The 18,868-nt window shown below is 38.4% G+C and overlaps 1 protein-coding gene across 1 annotated transcript in view; it reads right to left on the bottom strand.

Annotated features, from left to right (window-relative positions):
* The window catches only part of cps1 (carbamoyl-phosphate synthase 1, mitochondrial), a 53,895-nt gene that overhangs the window by 14,130 nt on the left and 20,897 nt on the right, over window positions 1-18,868 (bottom strand). Inside the window, exons 22-31 of the mRNA XM_085766136.1 lie at window positions 15,739-15,880; window positions 15,035-15,100; window positions 14,743-14,806; window positions 14,025-14,206; window positions 11,162-11,356; window positions 9,546-9,613; window positions 4,940-5,015; window positions 2,912-2,989; window positions 460-567; window positions 192-281 (exon numbers count right to left, since the gene is read on the bottom strand). Coding sequence (XP_085622262.1) covers window positions 192-281; window positions 460-567; window positions 2,912-2,989; window positions 4,940-5,015; window positions 9,546-9,613; window positions 11,162-11,356; window positions 14,025-14,206; window positions 14,743-14,806; window positions 15,035-15,100; window positions 15,739-15,880 — 1,069 coding nt within the window. The remainder of the gene's footprint in view (window positions 1-191; window positions 282-459; window positions 568-2,911; window positions 2,990-4,939; window positions 5,016-9,545; window positions 9,614-11,161; window positions 11,357-14,024; window positions 14,207-14,742; window positions 14,807-15,034; window positions 15,101-15,738; window positions 15,881-18,868) is intronic.

Genomic DNA, 18,868 nt, shown 5'->3' with positions numbered 1-18,868 from the left:
CAAGAAGTCCTAATATATGTATACACATTTCCTGTACATGCACTCTAGCTATAACATTAAAACTTAAGGAAACATTAATGATAAAACCCCAGCATAAATTGATTTCAGTTTGTGAGGGAATTGCATTTGCTGCAATTAGATGTGAAAATGCCCATCTATCATTTTGTCATACCCTAGGAAATAATACCTACCATGACATCATTGCCTTTAACCAGAAACTGAGTGTTAAAGGGCCCCGAAATTTCAAATGCTTGTGCAATTTTTCGGGTGGCACTCTTAACCTGAAAGCAATGAAAAAGGAAAACACACACATATGCAACATAAGGCTGTTTGTAAATGTTTCATACCAAAGTATGTCTGTACACATAGAATGTAAAAAAAAAAACATGCACACTGAATATTAGTTTCAATTATATGAAAATGTATACATGCCAGTGTTGCGGGTGTGGGTTAACTGACCTTTTCCAGTGCCCCCTGGCTAATAGTCTGGGTTGGCAGCATCAGGGTGGCATCTCCTGAATGTACCCCAGCGTCCTCCACGTGCTCTGTTATGGCATGGACCAGAACCTGAACAGAAAGACAGTGATTAAGTCACTCTGAAAGTATTTGCATACAGATTATAACTCTAATAAAGCAACAGAAATCCAGACTCAAAGCAACTCAGCCATTACACCCTTAGTCTGTTTTCTGATGAGTTTTTTTTTTCTGATTAGGAGGCAGATGTTCTCTAGACACGATGAGTTTATAGTACACAAAAGTGTACTGTCAAAATATGTTGAGTCAGTTCCAAAACAGCGAGTGACTTTCTGTGCATGTGGAGGAAATAAATTCATCAGGTAAACACTCATTGAAAACGTGTTCAGGACAAAGGGCCCTGCACTTGTTGACAAAGCTGGTAAGTAACAATGCGGCGGATATGCAGTGTCAAAAGAATAACTTCCAACATTTCACCCACAGAAAATAAGATTTGTATCGCCAAGCAACTGTGTGAATGTGTGTGTCTGTAAATGAGCTGCTGTGTCATTAGTTCATTTAAACTGCTGCTAACCACCACATTCATTAGCACTCTTCAGATAGAGTCAGTAATTAATATGTATTATCTCTGACTTTTCCACTCTCCCACACATATACTCACTCGCTCTCTCTCACACACACACACACACACACACACACACACACACACACACACACACACACACACACAGGCCAGGAATAATGAAGCCTGTTTGGTATTCAATGAATGGACAGCTTGTTAATGTGATACTGAAGATAAAGGAGGGGCTGTATTCAGGGAAAGTAGAGAGAGAGAATCTTCCATACAACTGGTTTGCCCACGTTCAAACTGACACCCTTGAAATGACTCCTGCAACCTGAACAATAGAGAAACAGATAGGGAGCTGAGGACAAGTACCTGCGTGGCTCCGTCCTACACTGTGACTTACAATGCTAACAATTAAAGTTGTTATATTTTATGTTTTTAGCCTGCTATTTAATAACAAAACTAAAACTTCCATGATTACCAATGAACATGTTAACATCTCCAGTATTAGACAGAATATTCTTCTTTTGTGAGTTTAAAATTATGTTCTTACTTCAAAAGTTGGGGAAGATGCAGTGAAACAGTAGAGAAAAACAAATATTTTAAACTTTCTCATATTCCAATAATGGATTTTACTATTTTTAGGTTAAAGTTTGGTCATTCATTGAAACAAACCAGGTTAAACCAAAATTAAACACTTATAGCTGTTAGAATAAAGCAATAGACGAAAAAATATTACACACCTAATTCATGTCCAACTAATGTTAGTCTGTGTTCACTCAGACAAATAATGAGCTTTTGCTTCATTTACACCCTATTCAGGTTTTGACCCCCTACAACACTGACTTCTAATGACAATGATGCAGGTGCTTTTCTCAACTCTGATCAAAGGTAACACCATCAATGTGTTTAGTCACTTGGAACATGATCACATTGGATATGAAGAGTCCATCATTCGTCAATCGTAATCGAGGTAAAGGTTAAAAAACAAGTGTAATTTTGAAGTCATATGCCCCCCGGCCCCTAAAGAAAGAAAGAAAAAAACTACATACCTTTCACAGATGTCAATCATATATGAAAATTATTTGTATGAAAAGAATAATTTCGATACACCCTAATCTCATCCCATGTGATCTGATTGTGTCACCAGTTTTGCGTATTTTAGGTTTCATGTAGTGTATTCCATTTCCCCTATCAGATCTGTCTGGACTGGTATATCTTTTTTTCATTGAAGATGAATGAGATTACATCCACTTGATTCATCCACTGGGCTCACCATCTTTGATACCATTCCATTTCAAAGGAAAAATAATGTAGGTCTGAATGAGGCGAGACCACAGAGATTAATAACAATGTTACTGTTATAAATTAAAATGTGGTCAACAAGTAGTCAGTATGTATAAAAGATGAACAAATGTTTTCATACTATGTTTCATTGTGTAGAGAATGTATATTATATGTAACCTGTGTGTGTCCCCTGGTGCTTGTAACCAATGCAGCATGTTGAATAGCTGGCTCACATTAGCAAAACAATAAGCCCACACTGCCAGGGTGACAAATCAATGGCATTACAGAGGCAGGGGCCTGTATAATTGGTGTTGGGCCTAAGTCCATTCAAATAGTGTAGATCACATGTTCTTTTGTTCTATAGACAAATGACAGCCCTTTCAACTACCCAGAATCCTTCAGTTCTGCCCCAAAAGACAAACAACCAGTTAGTGTTACTATTGATATGGTCATTTTGCTGTAGTTAATTATCAGTCACAGTTGAGCTGTAGTGAAATTATTATTCAATATTACTTTTGTTATTATTTTGTTAAGTGATAACCTGCCATTTCCAACACTGGACAGAATATGGCATTAGTATATCACCTTTCCTGCTTTGGCCACAGCATCCACCTCTACCTCCCGGGCTCCACGGATGAACTTGGTGATGACAACTGGATGCTCCTGGAGGAAAGACACAAAGGAAGATTATCTGACAATTAAATAACAAGATTGTTGTGTGATTTCAGTACAGTCTCTGTGTTTTTTGCTGTTTTTTTCTTCTTCTTCTTTGTATTGGCTCTGTACCCAGGTACACAACTGTTGACCAGTTCCACAATCAACAGTGACACAGAAAGATAATTATTCATTTTGCAGAGAACATACCTGATCTGGCATTAGTCACAAACCCGTAGAGTTATGGACCTAAAGTCGACAGTTAACCACCTACCATCCAACTAATTCATTGATTGTAAAACAGATCCAGAGGATCAACACATGGACACAAGTAAACAACAATAATCTCTCTTTTGTAATAAGAAGACTAGGTCTATTGATTGTTACTTGAATAGGAAAAAGCAACACCAAAAGGATGGTGTGGTAGTGTAAAAATAAATTAAATCACCAGATTTTTATTGAATGGAATAGTTGAAATGTAACATATACAGGTTGGTCTTAAGATACTAAATCACTGATATTACAGGTATCCACAGTGTCTTTATTACAGCTATTACAGAAAAAGGGGAACTTTTAGTTTACCACTTCTAATATGCCTAATTACAGCTTTGAAGGATGTATTATGAAATTCACATTTGTTTTGATAATGTTTTCTTTATTAGCGCCACTGGTTGTATATATTGCGTTATTATATTGAATGTTTTATGTTCATGGTAGAAGACAGATGTGTAATTCTTATTAGTAAATAGCTTTAACAGCTGTGCATTTAAACAATTTATACACCCATATACCCAGTTTGTCCTTTTTATGGTTGGGTTTGGCTTTGATATGTTTATTGCACTTATGATCAAACGCCTTGATATATTACGCTCACTCGTGATTGATTTCTGATGACAGCTATCTCATGTTTTTGTAAATCCATTGATTATTGTTCAACTTTGATTTGAGTTTAAGTATGAACAGATTATTACCATTATTCATTCTCTTTATTCATCAGTGTACCTAGTTGGTTTGATTCTTGAATTGGTTCACAGATGGATCATTATGATAACCATTATTTCTCTCATCACCTGTAAACATACTGTACAGCTACAGTAACAAAGTTTTTTTACCTACTGTAAATATTTTCCAACTTAAGACTACAGGAAAAAAAGCAAAAAAAAAAAAGAGATAGCTGCAGATCATGCCTGGCAAAGCTTCTCCAGGGAAGTGCCTGTTGATGTTTATGGGTCACAGACTTCAAACAGCCAGTCATTACTGCAAAGGATGAAACTAAATACTGTATATATTAACTTTTTCAAGTCTATGGTAATTTGTCGACTTTCTTTTGATCCTCCGTGATTCCTACACTGCTCATCTGCTAAAGCTAAAGCTGATAGTCAGTCATTTAACCCAGTGGTCATCGATTCATTATAAATCATATCTGCTGGATGGAGCAAATACAAACTAATGTTCACATGCTTGTCCATCCACCTACGAGCGTCATTGTTTGCATGTTTTAAGAATTAAATGTAAAACAGGAATATGTCCTCATTAGTTGTTTTAAATCTATTAAACCACCATTAACAAGCTTGCCTTGGTGCTCAGAGGATCTGGTGTGCATGTGTGTGTGTGTTTGTGTGGTTCTAGCCCCAGGTAGAGGCCCTCGGAGGGGCCAGCTGCCCCCGAGCCACCTGGGTGCTCAGTGAGGTAGAGATGGGCACACAATACTAGCCAACAGACATGCCAGCTGGTAGCAGTAGTTAATTGAAAGCAGAGGGAGAAGGAGAGATGAAAAACAGAGGCTGAAAGCGTGTGTATGTGTGTGATAGAGACAACAAGATCCTGTGGATGTCCAAACATGCTAATTTGATATATTTCAAGAGAGCGACAAATGAAAGGCCAGGGTGAAACTTTTGGAGGGAGCTCTCTGGCAATATGTCTCTTTTACACGTGCAGACATGATAACAGTGATCTCACCTGGGACACCTGAGCAGCCTCCTCCAAGAACCGTTTCATCTCCTCTTCTCCGTACACAACGTTCATTGCTGAGCCACTGGTGAGATGCAAGCGGGAGAGAGAGAGGGGGTAAGAGTGAGCGAGAGAAAACAGAAGGCCACGGGAGAGGAAGAGCAGCAAGCGAAGGGGAGAACATACAAGCTTCTAATGATTGTTCAAAACACTCATTATCTCTCTGTTGCATCACTATTACCATCGGGAACAAGGTCTGGAAACAGTCAAAATAAGGCACAAGAGAGAGGAAGAGAGAGAAAGGGAAAAGAACAGCTATTTAGGTCGAAAAGCACTCCGGGCTCTTCAAAACGAGTTCAGAACTTCGTCATTAAAAAACAACAGATTTAGGCTAGTTTTGTTGTGGTTGTTGTTTTTGATTTTAGACTGGTAGCCAGACTATTCTCCTGTTTGAAAAGGAGTGGTTGAGAGAAACAGGACACATCAAGGCCACAGGCTTGAGTCAGAGCTTTCTTCCTTCACTGTCTGTAGCTCAAGGGCAGACAGATGTCCAACCCTCCAACCAATACTGACCCTTCATCTGAGCACCAACTATAAAAGGTCCATATGCATTTACATCGAGGCATAGCCTTGACTTGGATGCCATCTAGTTCCTGCATCACTGTCCTCTGAATTTTCAAATGAATCCTTTGGTCATTTGGAATAACTATAAACAGCTTATATTTTCTCCCAGTCAGTCCTCGAGTCTTTTACAAGAATAAAATAATAATGCAAAACTATGTTTTCCTGTCTATCAGTCTAGTTTGAGCTGTAACAGTAGTTGAGACAGGTACTAATATTGTTAACGGTTGAAGTAGTAACAGTAGTCCTTAGTTTGTCTATTCTTGTTTCAATAGAAATTGTCTAATTTATATTTTAATTCCGGTGGATGTTGAAAACTTGTGACTTTCACCATAACTGGATTTAAGAAGTGCAGTGACATTTCTGTCTTAATGTAGACTGAACACCTGCTCTATCTGTTAAGGCTGTGAGGGAATTGGCATATAATTGTCCAAATATAAAGACTGGACCTAAAAATAGACTGGCCAGGGAGTGTGTATTTTGTGTTCATGTTACTCTTGTTTTCATGTACATTTTTCTGTCGATTTCAAGATATATCCTATGGAGGCAAAAATAAGAATTCAAGAAAAAATAAAATTCATTACACGATAATAAAACAATGGGATCACAACAAAAACCATTTGATTGATGTGTATAAAAGTGGGTAAGGTTGTTCATGCTTGTGTTTATTACTTGGGTTTGATTGATTACATCCCTCACCCACACAGATATGCTTTCACACAGACAGAAATTCCTCAGAACTACCGTGCATTTGCATTCCACTCCCTCTCTCCTGCCAACATTGGCTTTTGCAGCTCTTACAAAACATTGAAGAACTGAGACGGTTTCACTGTGGAGTGACATGAAGATAAAAATGATTAAACTATGGTCTAGCCTGAAACCTGTCTAATTGCTTGCACACATCATTATATAGCTGTGTCCCGCAGTGTCAAGTCTGTCAGAGAAATTGTGTTTTCTTAACCAAAATCAGTGATGGACTTTTGTATGCAAATAAGACATGGGTCATAAGAATTTTATAAACTTATCAAATGAATATATTTCAGGGCCAAATACCTCAAACTCTGGGTGTGAGCGTGCGTGTGAGTTTGCATTTCACCGTTAGATAAATATGAAGCATGAATCTGACAAGGAAGAGAGTCTTTGGTGTGTAAATTTGTGAGTTTGTGCATATGCACTGAGGCTGGGAAGAACATTCAAAAACCATTACCAAGTATGTCAAAGGGGAAGAGTGAAAACCCTTTGGGGAGGGGAAAGATTAGACAAAGTTCACCCTGCACCAGTGCAGGAGAGGAGCGCATCCTCATCTAAAACAGTATTCTGCATGTGCAGTATACACACTAGAATAGGAAATTGTGAATAATAATAAACTATATATTATTAACCCTTAAACAGGCAGGAGTGGAAAATAAGTTGCAAAAAATAATTTAATGTTATCACTCATCTCTTTAGGCCCTAAGAAAAATATTTCAAAATTCAAAATATATATATATTAAATATTTTGGATTTTATGAGTTGTATCTCCCGGGATACGTTGCCCTATTAAGGTATAAAAAGAGCCCAAATGATAAACATATTAATGCTCATTTTGATGAAGATAAGTTATACATTGTTATATTCCTTGGTCATTTACATTACACATAGACCTTTTAAAGTTGATTTTATTATTTTTTTCCAATCCAACTTTGTAATCTCATTAGAAAGCAGTCTCATAAAGAAGTGACACGCCACTGCTGCTACTCCATAAAAAAATCCTAGTGGAAACACTGTTTTATAGTGAAGACAGGCAACAAACTTTTGTATGTTTCTAAGTCTGCATAAGGGAGAAATTAAAAAAATATATTTTTGCATTTACCTTTAGAGAGACAGAATTTTATGTTTGTATTTCGCACTAATCTTAAATTAACTCATAATAACATTGTATTCTAACATTTTGCACATGGGAATGGCAGAAGATGGCAACATACTTGCTTGTTTTGTGCACATAGTTTGGAAAAGACTGAAAAACAAAAAGACCAGGTCTTGTGGGCTGCCTGACTCAGGTGTTTTATGTTTGTGTCTTAGATAATGTCTTTTTCGCTGTAGTTTCAGCCTCAGCAAGGTAGGGATCTACTTGTTAAAAACAGAATTGTTATAATTGTTATAAGCTAAGAGATATGATTTTGAGTTGTGCATTTTGAGCCAAAAGTATAAAGGCCCCAAGTCAAAAGCTTTCAAAACTTCTATGTATAGGAAATAATAAAAACGAACTAGTGAGATTGATAAATCTGTGCAGGAGTGTTTTGCTTCACAAAGAAAGAATAAAAACACTCTCTCCAACTTTTGCAGTCCAATTGGCTTTATGCACAGTTCCATAAGCCAGCTCGTTTATTTCCTGTCTTACATTATTGGACCCACTAATTAATACAGGTGTGTCTGACCATTGTTGTGAGGTCAGACACACCTGGATTAATTAGTGGGTCCAATAATGTAAGACAGAGAAATAAACGAGCTGGCTTATGGAACTGTGCATAAAGTCCATTTGCAGTCAAATTGTTTTTCATCAGACAAAAATTTGTCACACACAGATCTTCATTGGGTACCCCCCCCCCCCCCACACACTTTACATTATACCGTGACTATTTCATATCGTGAGTCCTATGTCGTATTTCGTAAAGTATCGTGAATTGACTATTTGTTACACCCCTAACTACATACATACCACCAGTTATTATTTATTTTTAGCTATTTATAGTCTGTATTTATTGTTGTGTTGTGTGTGACTGGTTCTGTGACAGCAGTTGACCACATCCTTTCTTTTCCCATAAAATGACCTAGCCGAGATGCCCTGCTTGAAAATAAATATATTTATTTAAGTAAAATACAGTTATACTGTTGTAATGGGCAAAGCTGTGCATGATAATATCTGATACTGCAGTAATTATTAGCATGCCTTCCAGTTTGAAACAACATTTTGAATAATGAACATTGACCAAATTTCTACCCCTAATCTGGCAACGTATCTCACGGGATACATACATTTCAAAAGCTGCTAAGTAACACCACAAACACAGTTGGAACATTTTTTCTTCATGAGAATGCTTAGACAACTGTTCTAATTAATTTTAGGAATTTATATTGTTGTTTTATTGAAAATAAGTATGACTAATATATGATTAGTTCCCGGAAGGAAGCAGGTTCTCCACCACTGGCAGCCATGATGTTTTCAGAACAGGCTGACGAAACGATGAAAGATAGCCTGAACCAAATCATATCATCTAGATGCTAATACCAGACAAGACTTTTGATAAATGCAAACTTAATTAGTGAAAACCTCCCAGCACACCCCCTACAGGATGTTAAAGTGGGTGTATCTCCTGGTGCACGTTGGCTGTTTAAGGGTTAATGGTATAATAATGGCTAGTGCTGGATACCCCCTCACTGAATTTAATTACTTTGAACTTTGGTAGTTTTAAAATGTGACCTTTTGGCTGACGGTCAGGGTAATGCACAGTGCTTAACAATACAGATAGATTCTCTTAAAAGATTAAAAAATATCAGAGTATGAATGTAAAGTCCAAAACTTCATAATGCATAAGTGTATTCTCAGTGACACTAAGCCCTGCTAAATACAGGGTCACACCACGACACCTGCTGGATAGAAGTGTCACTGCATGACTGAAGGAGCACTTTGCTGAATTCAGTTTATTAATCAACTAAAGTTAGCAATAAGACTGTGAATAAGCAATTCAGACAAAGACCATAGATATTTTCCCCTCTTCATGCCTCAGCTGACAAAGGCTGCGGTTTTCTTCCTTGTGTTTGTCAGTTATTTAGCATAAGCTATAACTCTATGTAAATTATTGCCATTGAAGTGTATAACACAAGTACATAAAATGTGCTTGTTAATAAAAGTCTCAAGTTGAATTAGCTACTTCATTCATGATTAAGAGGCTGTTGATATGACGATGTGATAATGTTATTTACTTTATGTTGGCTGACATATGTTAAGACTTACCTAAGAACATAGGAGGGGCGGAGGAGACAGGGGTAGCCCACCTGGTTGGCGAACGAAAAGGCATCTTCCTGTGAAAGGCGAGCAAGTGCAATGTTAAACGTACAATCATGTTATAAAGGTGAGACTAGTAAACAGTGAGTATGACACACTTTGAAACCCCCTGCAAGTTTGGACCATGAGGTAAAGTGATGCACTATGGCCCAACAGTATAGTTTTCTGGGTAATAGACACAGGTGCAGTCGTACACATCCACCTCCACCTTCACAAATTGTTGGGACTGTATCAGTATATGGGGAAAAAAAAGAATAGTCACTGAACTGTGGTGAGAGTTTTGATCTAGACCTGATAGTTTGTAAGTTATTGGCCAAAACATCAAAATGCACGTAATATAGATCAGATACCTGCTGTGCTGTCTCTGAGGTATGAATCATTTTCAGAGCCAACAGAGTATTCTAACAAACAACACAAACACACTGAAAACCAACCAATAGAGACTCTTCATGAAAAGGGTGTTTAAAAAATGGTTTCAAACAAGAACACTGAACTTTTCTTTTGTATTTGAATTTTTACGTGACTTCAATAATGCTAAAAGGTTTAGATTGCAGCCACTTCAGAGAGAAAACAAAGTATCAATATCATATTAAGGGGGTGTGTTGTGCTCGTCCTCCCAGTAACAACCTTCTCATACAATAACTTTCATTCTAAGGTGTTCTCAATTCAAACACGTGCATTTGAAAAGGCTCCAGACAATGACAGGTGAAAACCATATCGGCCAAATCACAAGAGTAAAAGGGAGAATATAAGTGCACCAACAGCCAGTAAGTGGAGCCTTGCTTCATCTCCCTTCTGATTTTGTTTTCTTCCATTCAAAATAAAAGAGCAGAAGTTGTGGAAGGAGTCTAGCAGTGAGAGAAATGCTGTTTGTCCTCCTCTTCCTCATCATCATTATCATCATCTTTCTTTCTCTCCTTCTCAGGCTCTCTGCGGGGCAAGGCTTTTTTTCCTCTCTATCATTACCCACTGCTCACTCACTAGGTGGAGTACCATTTACAAACACTAAATAGCTTCCCAGAGACGCAAAAAGCATCTCCTCATGGCTGTTCAAAGTTATTCTGGCCCAATAAAAACAAACTGTTTCTTCACGCCCTGCAGGGAAATAGAAGATGGAGGTGGACTCTGGAGAGACACAGAACTTGCTCTTTGTGCGTGCCAGCTAATCACTCCTCAGCGGTAACTGAATATATGAGGAACGGTAATGGAGGAGGCGCATTTCATCGTTAACTGCAGACACTTTTCATTGCCCCACATGTTCCACAGTGGGGTTTCGCCAGTGCTCGTAGCCGACAGCGGGCTGAAAGGGCCACACAAAGGATCTAAACTGTAACTAGGGGGTGCATTGCCTCTGTGAGGAACATAGTTCTGAAAGCGATGAGTAAAGTTTCTCAGTAGGGAAAGCTGTCGCACCAGTGCAACTGAGCTTATCTTGCTGGACAGGTAGAACATTATCTTAGATGACACCTCGAGGACACAAAAGCTGTCCCTCGGTGCTCAAATCCTGTCATAAAAATATCATGCTACAATTTATCTTTAACACACCCACTACCTATTCCTCTCACCAGTGAACTCAGTGCCCTCCACGGGGCTTGGGCAACCCCGAGGTCGTCTAGGACACTGGAGAAGATGGAGCGCTCCTCCGCCCGGTCAATCTGCAGGGGGCTCGTCCCAAGAATCTTTATCCCATTCAAGTGCAACGGGACGGCCAGATTGTTGGGGATCTGGCCTCCCACTGACACAATGCTGCCAGAGCAACCCTAGAGGGGAGAGGAGAGGAGTTTACAAGAAACAATAAAAGAAAGAGAAGAAGGACAACGGGAGAAGGGGAGATAATCTGATGAGTTGTCGGCGTCCTGATCAGCCAAGATTTACAGTCTGAAACCTGAGGCCACACATTTATTCTGGCCACTGAACACACATTTCAAATATGAGACAAACAGAAATAGTTCATCCCCATACTGTTGCAGGTTTTGCTATAACCGCGGTTGGATGGGGTTTACAGTGGATTGAGAAAGTTTTCAGACCCAACATCTTATTATGCTGCAGCTTTATGCTGTTGCTATGCTAATTGCTATGCTAATTCATTTTCCCCTCATCAATCTCCATCAATCTCTGCTCTGAATACTTATGCCAATGTGAAATTTCTGTTTTTAACGTTGTTGTTTGTGCTTTGCCATTATAGTGCACCAAGTCTAGATTGATGAGGGAAAAAATGAATTTAGATGACTTAAGCGTAAGTCTGCAACAAAACGAAATTCTAAGAAAGTGAAGTGAATACTTTCTGAATGCACTTTGTGTCTGTGTGTGTGTGTGTGTGTGTGTGTGTGTTTGTGTGTCAGCGCACGTGCGTATGTATGTGTGCGTGCGTGCAGGCGCGAGTACGCGAACCTGAACAAGTGTGTATGCACAGAATGCAAACCCTTCTCCTGTCTAGCTGATCTAGGGGGAGGCTGTTTCCATGGCAATGCCAGGTTGTATCGCTTCATTATTCATGGACCTGCTCTCCTGTTCCTGTCCAGGGTTTATCTCCATGCTCTAATGCCGTATTTATCACACACACACATACAAAGAAAGAGGGGACTGTAGCTCTGAGAGAAGGATTGATGGTAATGCTATCTCCCTGAGCAAACAAACACTTAATCACACTCTGATCCCATCACAACTTTAACTGGATTACAATTCCTCTGCATTGGAAAGTCAATGGACATTAGCGTATAGAGACACAATACAACATAAACACAAAGACGCCATGAAATATATTGTGCAGAATAAATATCAGAGGGATAGGAGGTTTTTACCTTGACTCCCAACACACCACAGAGCAGCACTTGATATTAAGGTCCAAATCATATTATACGGGGGGTGCTCTATGGTCGAGTGGTTAGGGAGCACGTCCCATGTAATGTTGGCATATATGCATATGACTCCCGACCGAGACGATCCTTTATGCATATCATTCCCCCAGTCTCTCTCCCTGCTTTCCTTTCTCTCTACAATGTCCTACAGTATCAAAATTAAGGCAAAAAATGCCCCAAAAATATATATATAAAAAAAAATCATATTATATGGCATAACCAGTTAAGCCTGGTTACATACAAGAAAGTTCAGTATTTGGAAAATCATGGTGCCCTTATGTCAAATATCATGATGTAATTCAAACCACAATCCTTACATTTGGTCTTTCTGGTTGAAATTTGGCATTATCCTAAATTTAGACCAGCAAATGACTATTATGTGACACTGTAATATGTATCGTCACAACACTAGGATTATTAGCCTACTTGCTTGGGCACTTGCTGCCAATTTTTTATTTTTTTTGTTGAAAGTATACAGAAGAGATTTCTACAGTTTAAATGACAATAATATAATATAAAATGTTCCTCAGCACTTAGTCATAAATAAAAAGCTTCCCAGCAATATAAAATGACTGTTTAAGAATATATTTACCCCAAAAAGTATTTAACAAGCACAACTACATTAACTATGGGTGTTGTAGAGAGATTAAAAATCTCAGAAAAAAATCCTTACACCTGTAACTACAGAAACCTAAGCTCTTAAATTTTAGATGAGTCTTTAGTGCTGCATAATACATGTCCCAATTAGGACCAATTTATACTTTCTCCCGTCCCTCTTTGACAGGGATAAAGGTTTTGTTTGGCGGCTTTTAATGGCCATGACCACCCTGGAGGTTAAGGCAGAAAAAAGCTGGGCAGTTTGCTGTTTAATGAGTTTATACATTGACTTCATATGAACATTTAGAGAGAGAATTTCACGATATTGACGGTTATGTTGCATCCATGTCATGTTTTTTCTTTTCTTTTTTTCCCTCAGCACTCCCCTGCTCTGTGGGAACTCCATGATAATAAGTCACAGCTCAGCTAATGTTTGATTTATACATTTTTTATAAAGAATTCATCTTGAGCTGTACAGTCAAGCCGACACAAATCCAAAAGGTTAAGCTGAATTAATTATTGGGTCATTATTATGTTGATGAATGTGAGCCAGTTTTTAGAACATTAAATCTATATTAGTTTTTTAGTCTATAATCCACTGTTTGTGTGTTTCCTCCCTTTGACCTGGTTGATGTGTGATGTGATGATTTCTTTCATTATATTTGTTCTGTGGTACTGATCAATATTATTACGCTCCAAATTGATTGCCACGCACTGTAATTTTTCAATCAGATTCTACTCAATACATATGCATATATATACGTTTTTATTGATAGATATCTGACCAGACCAGAGTGTCCTCCTTGACTCTCAATGCATAAGATAGGGCCAAGGATAACATGAAGAAAGTTTTTGTAGTGTTAGAAAGAATACATGTTTTCTTCCACAACAAAACGGAAAAGGTAACTCTGAATTTGTGCACTTTGTCTGAATTTTGTCAAATGAAAAACACTCCGTGCCAGTGCGTCCTTACCTCTTGTTGTGTGATGTCGAGGACGCGTTCCAGGGTCAACTCTTCAAAATAGAGGCGGTCACACTCATCAAAGTCAGTGCTGACTGTTTCAGGGTTGTGGTTCACCACCACCGTCCTCTTGCCCATCTGTCTTAAGGCTCTGATGCTGGACACTGCACACCAGTCAAACTCAACACTGCTCCCTGCCGGATGAAAATGCTGATTAATTTGAGCACCATGAAGATCACAAATTCAGCATAAGAACTATACAACTACAAAGTTGTCACTTGCAGGGATACAACGCAAATGTCTTATTATTTATTATTTTATAATTATTAACTTTTAACTTGCCATATATAGAATTACGTGTTAGAACCACACTTCTTAGTAAGATCTTGTCTGTTGTTCCTGGACAATATTACTGGGATAGAGCTGAAACAACCCTTTTCAGTAAGTCTTTCCAAATCAAAGTTTAAACGTAACAGCTGGCTGTTTACGAGATACAAACCATTGCTAATTATTATTGGCAAAAAAAAATCTAATACTGTCAGCCTTTGTGAGGTTGACACTTTTTGTATTTTTACAAAAAGTCTGATTCTTTAACCTAATCATTTATTATGTATGAACTCTTGTTGTAAATAAATAGCATGCCACAGGAATATAAACAGGCTCATATATTTACAACTGCGACATTTAGCAGAATATACAAGAAACCTACTAATCAAATTGTTGGACTTACCAATGTGGTAAGGCCCACAACCAAGAACCATAATTCCCTGGTCTTTAAAGTCCAGGTCGTGTTCCTGATGAAATGGATAAATAAACCAAAACATTGTACAAACAAACTTGTGTAGAAGCCAGTCTTTCCTTTACACAGCGAAACAACACCCATCTTACAATTTAGATTAAAAATAAGATATCTTTATCATAGCAAATATACTAGTATACTATATATTAGTTCTATTTTCAGTGATTGGTTGGGCATATATGCATCATAATGGCTCCATACATGTAGAATATGCAATACATACCTGACCATGATAGGTACAGTACAGGTAGTTGGTCATAGCTGGGTACTCTGCTGCCAAGGTATCAATCTGAAAAGAGCGAACACAGAAAAGAAAGGGGTGAAATGGCTGATATATTCACATGCAAAGGAAGGGTTAGTTGATTTGCCACAGAGTAGCAGTAATGAAAAGGTTTAATATTCCTTGTTACATTTATCTCAATTATCAGAAGTGTAAACTCCATCACAGAAAAGTGGCAGTTGTTCCAGTTTAGACCTAGGAATTATTTTTACATGGTTTGTGCACTAATATTTTAACACTCTGAAAGGAGGAATTTTACATAATGAGTATAATAACTTTTACTTTTGCCAAACATCACCACTCATTCTTTTGTACATTAATTTGAATAAATGCTTAAATGCAAAACTATTACGGTACTTGTGATGGGTATTATACCAGTGTGGCCATTTCTACTTCTGATTAAAAAATAAAAAACACACAAAAGAAACTGACTGAAAACAACAATTAAGGCTGACATTGTTCTTCTTAACAAATGAATCTATTATTTAAACTGCTTCAAAGCCTTGAAGCTTTGGGTGATCAATGATTTGTGGATAAAAATGTACAGAACCCTAACCGTAAGGGGCGTGACTGTTATCATTTAGACAAATACTGAAAGTTTGTCTGAGCAATGTTGGAAGCCGTAAAAAGCAGCCAGTGACTCTCACCTGTTTGACCCAGGGTCGGATATTATGCTTGAGCCTCAGCTCTCTGGCTGCTTCCTCATTGGATCCCAGAATCTGACCAACCTGTCGGTCTGAGAAGCCGTCCTGTTTGGCCTTCAGCAGCAGCCCCTTGGAGACTGTGCCACTGTAGGAAAGGACAGGAAGTAAACGTTACAATGTTTGTTTTTTTGTCACAGCTTACAATAGTTTTTTTTTAATTGCTTCATTAAAAGTCAGTGTAACTGAATCTTTACTAAGATTCAGCAATGTGTACTTTAGTTGAGTTTGGCTTTTCAGAATTTCTGTCTTTGACTAATTTGGGCATCAGGATCACTGCCAAAAACATTCGACATCATTTGCAATGGAGCAACAGAGCTCTTGGTGTTTTGTAACCAAATCCCCCTTTATACCAGGAGAAAAGTGCAGGATTTACTGTTATATTCATTCTGTTACCACAAGTCAATCTGTCTGTCTCTTCAGCTTAACGGTTTAGTGGCACAACATGTCTGGCATGAATCAGGCATGCTGTGTGAGGAAAAAGAAGTGTCCCCAAGTAGACGAAAAAGAAACAGAAGCAAGTTTATTTTTGAATGTGTGTGTTTTTTTCCCCGTCTGTGGTACTTTCAAGTCCACTGAACTAAGAGGGTCAATCTAGCAAGTGGGTCATGACTGGCTTGCTTACCAAGCAGTGTGGACAGCAGGGAACGGCCCACCTCAGAGCGATCAATATCACATCGACAAACAAGGCACCAAGGTTCCAGAGCACCAGGTTGGCAAGTGCAACCATTTAAAACCCATTTTAAATCAATAAAACTTTAATGTGAGCTGTGAGGTTAAACTGAAAATACAGTTCTGCAATTCTGAACTGGAGAAATATGAACTATTTAAAAACTTCAAGCAATTTTGCACTTGTACTTTCATGCACTTTATTAACTGTGCACGTATTAGTGATTAGACAGTCTGAGACAGTGAGAAAGGGGATGACGAAGGGGAAGTCAAATAAGTAAAATAAAGTAGTTAATTTAATTGAAACCAGACAGTAACGGTCTGACAGAGAAACTATAACCAAGGATATGATCTCTGATGATGATGGTTTATTTTTATAATAGAGGGAAAATATCATACATGCAATCTTCACTGAGAATACAATATTATGTCTTTCTTTAATTAATTTTATAAGCAACAAAGTAAGGGCAGTGTGGATGTGCTGTAAATAAAAATGCAGCTCTATGTCTTCAATGGAGACTGCAGAAAGTTGCTAATGGGATGGGCTAGCTTGTTAGCAGGCTAATTTCAAATACTTCTACTAGGCTGAGAAGTACTACATCTAACTCTCACTATTAAGCCATAGCAAAAATTGCAAGTAGCTCCTTAAGTTAAATGGCTACCTTCTGCCATGAGAGGTATTTCTAAAATACCGGTAACCCCTCTAAAACTGTATGGTTTACAAAGTTGTATTGTCTTTCCCCACAAGCTAAACAACAAAGACATCCACAACTGGATTTGGCACAGAGACAGGCAAAATCACAATAAGGAGAGGACATTTGAGTTGCAGGTGCAGTCACTGTGTTTGGTCATGAAATACCAAACTACTGTATACTGTAGGTATAAAATCAAAGTGGTTGGTTTTCTATTTGTACAAGACATAGTGAGAAAGATACAGGTAAATGTGACAGCTCTGGAGTTGCTGAAGGCTCTTTTGACTGAGTTTGGCCAACTCTCCTTTTGATTTCTGTTTTTTTAAAGTCAAACTAAAAGCATAAATGCATGGTGATGAAATTGATATTGATGTTCTCATCTAAGTCTCACTAAGAAAGCAACACGCATAATGTTGTAGAGACAACAGGATGAAATCCTTATTTCTGGTAAACCACAACTTGCTCTCCCTACCTCCCTTTCTGAATTATTTATGACCTTGTAGCGTAACAATATTGGAAATGTCAAATGTGTTTTAACTCCCACCGCACATGGCTGGGCTGAGAAATAACAAACTCTAGGACCAATGGGAAAAAAAGAGTAGCAAGATTTCTGAAAATCACAGGAAGGAATGAAATTTGATCTGAGAGCTTGGTTGTCTTTTGAAGAACTGTCCCGTCTGGAAAGGCAGTTTGAGAGCATGAGGGAAATCCTGTATGTTGTGTATTTTATACCATCCTACACAAATAAAACTTGAAAAACGTTTTAGCACAAAGTATGGTGTGTGTGTATGTGTATGTGCAAGGAAGGACGGCTCGATACATATAGTCATAAAACAAGCACACAGAAACATACAAATTGTGAGAACCAATTTCTGTGATTTCATGCTTTTCATTTGTCATTTGTAAAATTGAACCTTATTACAATTACACTTTTGGCGTGCTGTATAACTGCAGTACTCTTAATCGTAATACAGGTCATGCATGGGGCTCATATTCCTAACTAGACAATTTATTTGCAGAATGCCACAGAGGCCGCTGCCAGGGTGCCATCTCTGTCAACATGGGACTCAAACCCACAACCTTAAAGTCAAGTACGAGCTAATCAGACAGACACATGATCTTCTTTCTCTGAGGGCTGACACTGAGACTGAGGAGCTGTCGTGTGTGTGTGTGTGTGTATGTGTATGAGTGTGAGAGAGAGAGAGAGCGACTATCTAACAGCCTTGAAACACTGAGTTGTCAGAAAGGCTTTTCATGGATGCAAAAAATGCAGAAAATCGAACCTGTTCCGAAAACTTTAATGACAGAGCCGCTGTCAAACATGATCGACATAACATGACGTCAAATACGTGCCGCAATTTCGGACTAGTTTAGCCTACTGAATAAAGTTAGATGGGGGTTTTTTTTCCTTGTCAATGTTACTGTATAAAACACACACGCTGCTACAGCTGTGCAGCGCCACATCCATTGTTATCTGGCTCAGCTGATGAGGGCTCAGATGGTGTTTAGATCTGTTGAACTCTTTTATACAAAGTGCTGCCAAACACCAGGCCAAAGAGAGAGGAACAGCAGAGCACTCCTCTGACAGGTGAGCTGCAGGTGAGCCAGCTGGAGACCGCAGCGTCGTCCTTTTCTTTTCTCTTTTTTTTTTTTTTTAGCAGCATCATCCTTACAGGGTGAAGCACAGGCAGATGTCCGCCCAACTCTGATACTTA

This window comes from Trachurus japonicus, chromosome 21, assembly GCF_045865225.1.
Source record: "Trachurus japonicus isolate A0001 chromosome 21, Traja_1.0".
In the NCBI taxonomy this organism is placed as follows: domain Eukaryota; kingdom Metazoa; phylum Chordata; class Actinopteri; order Carangiformes; family Carangidae; genus Trachurus; species Trachurus japonicus.
Note: the sequence above shows the minus strand (reverse complement) of the source record. Positions and strands in the feature narration are given on the sequence as shown.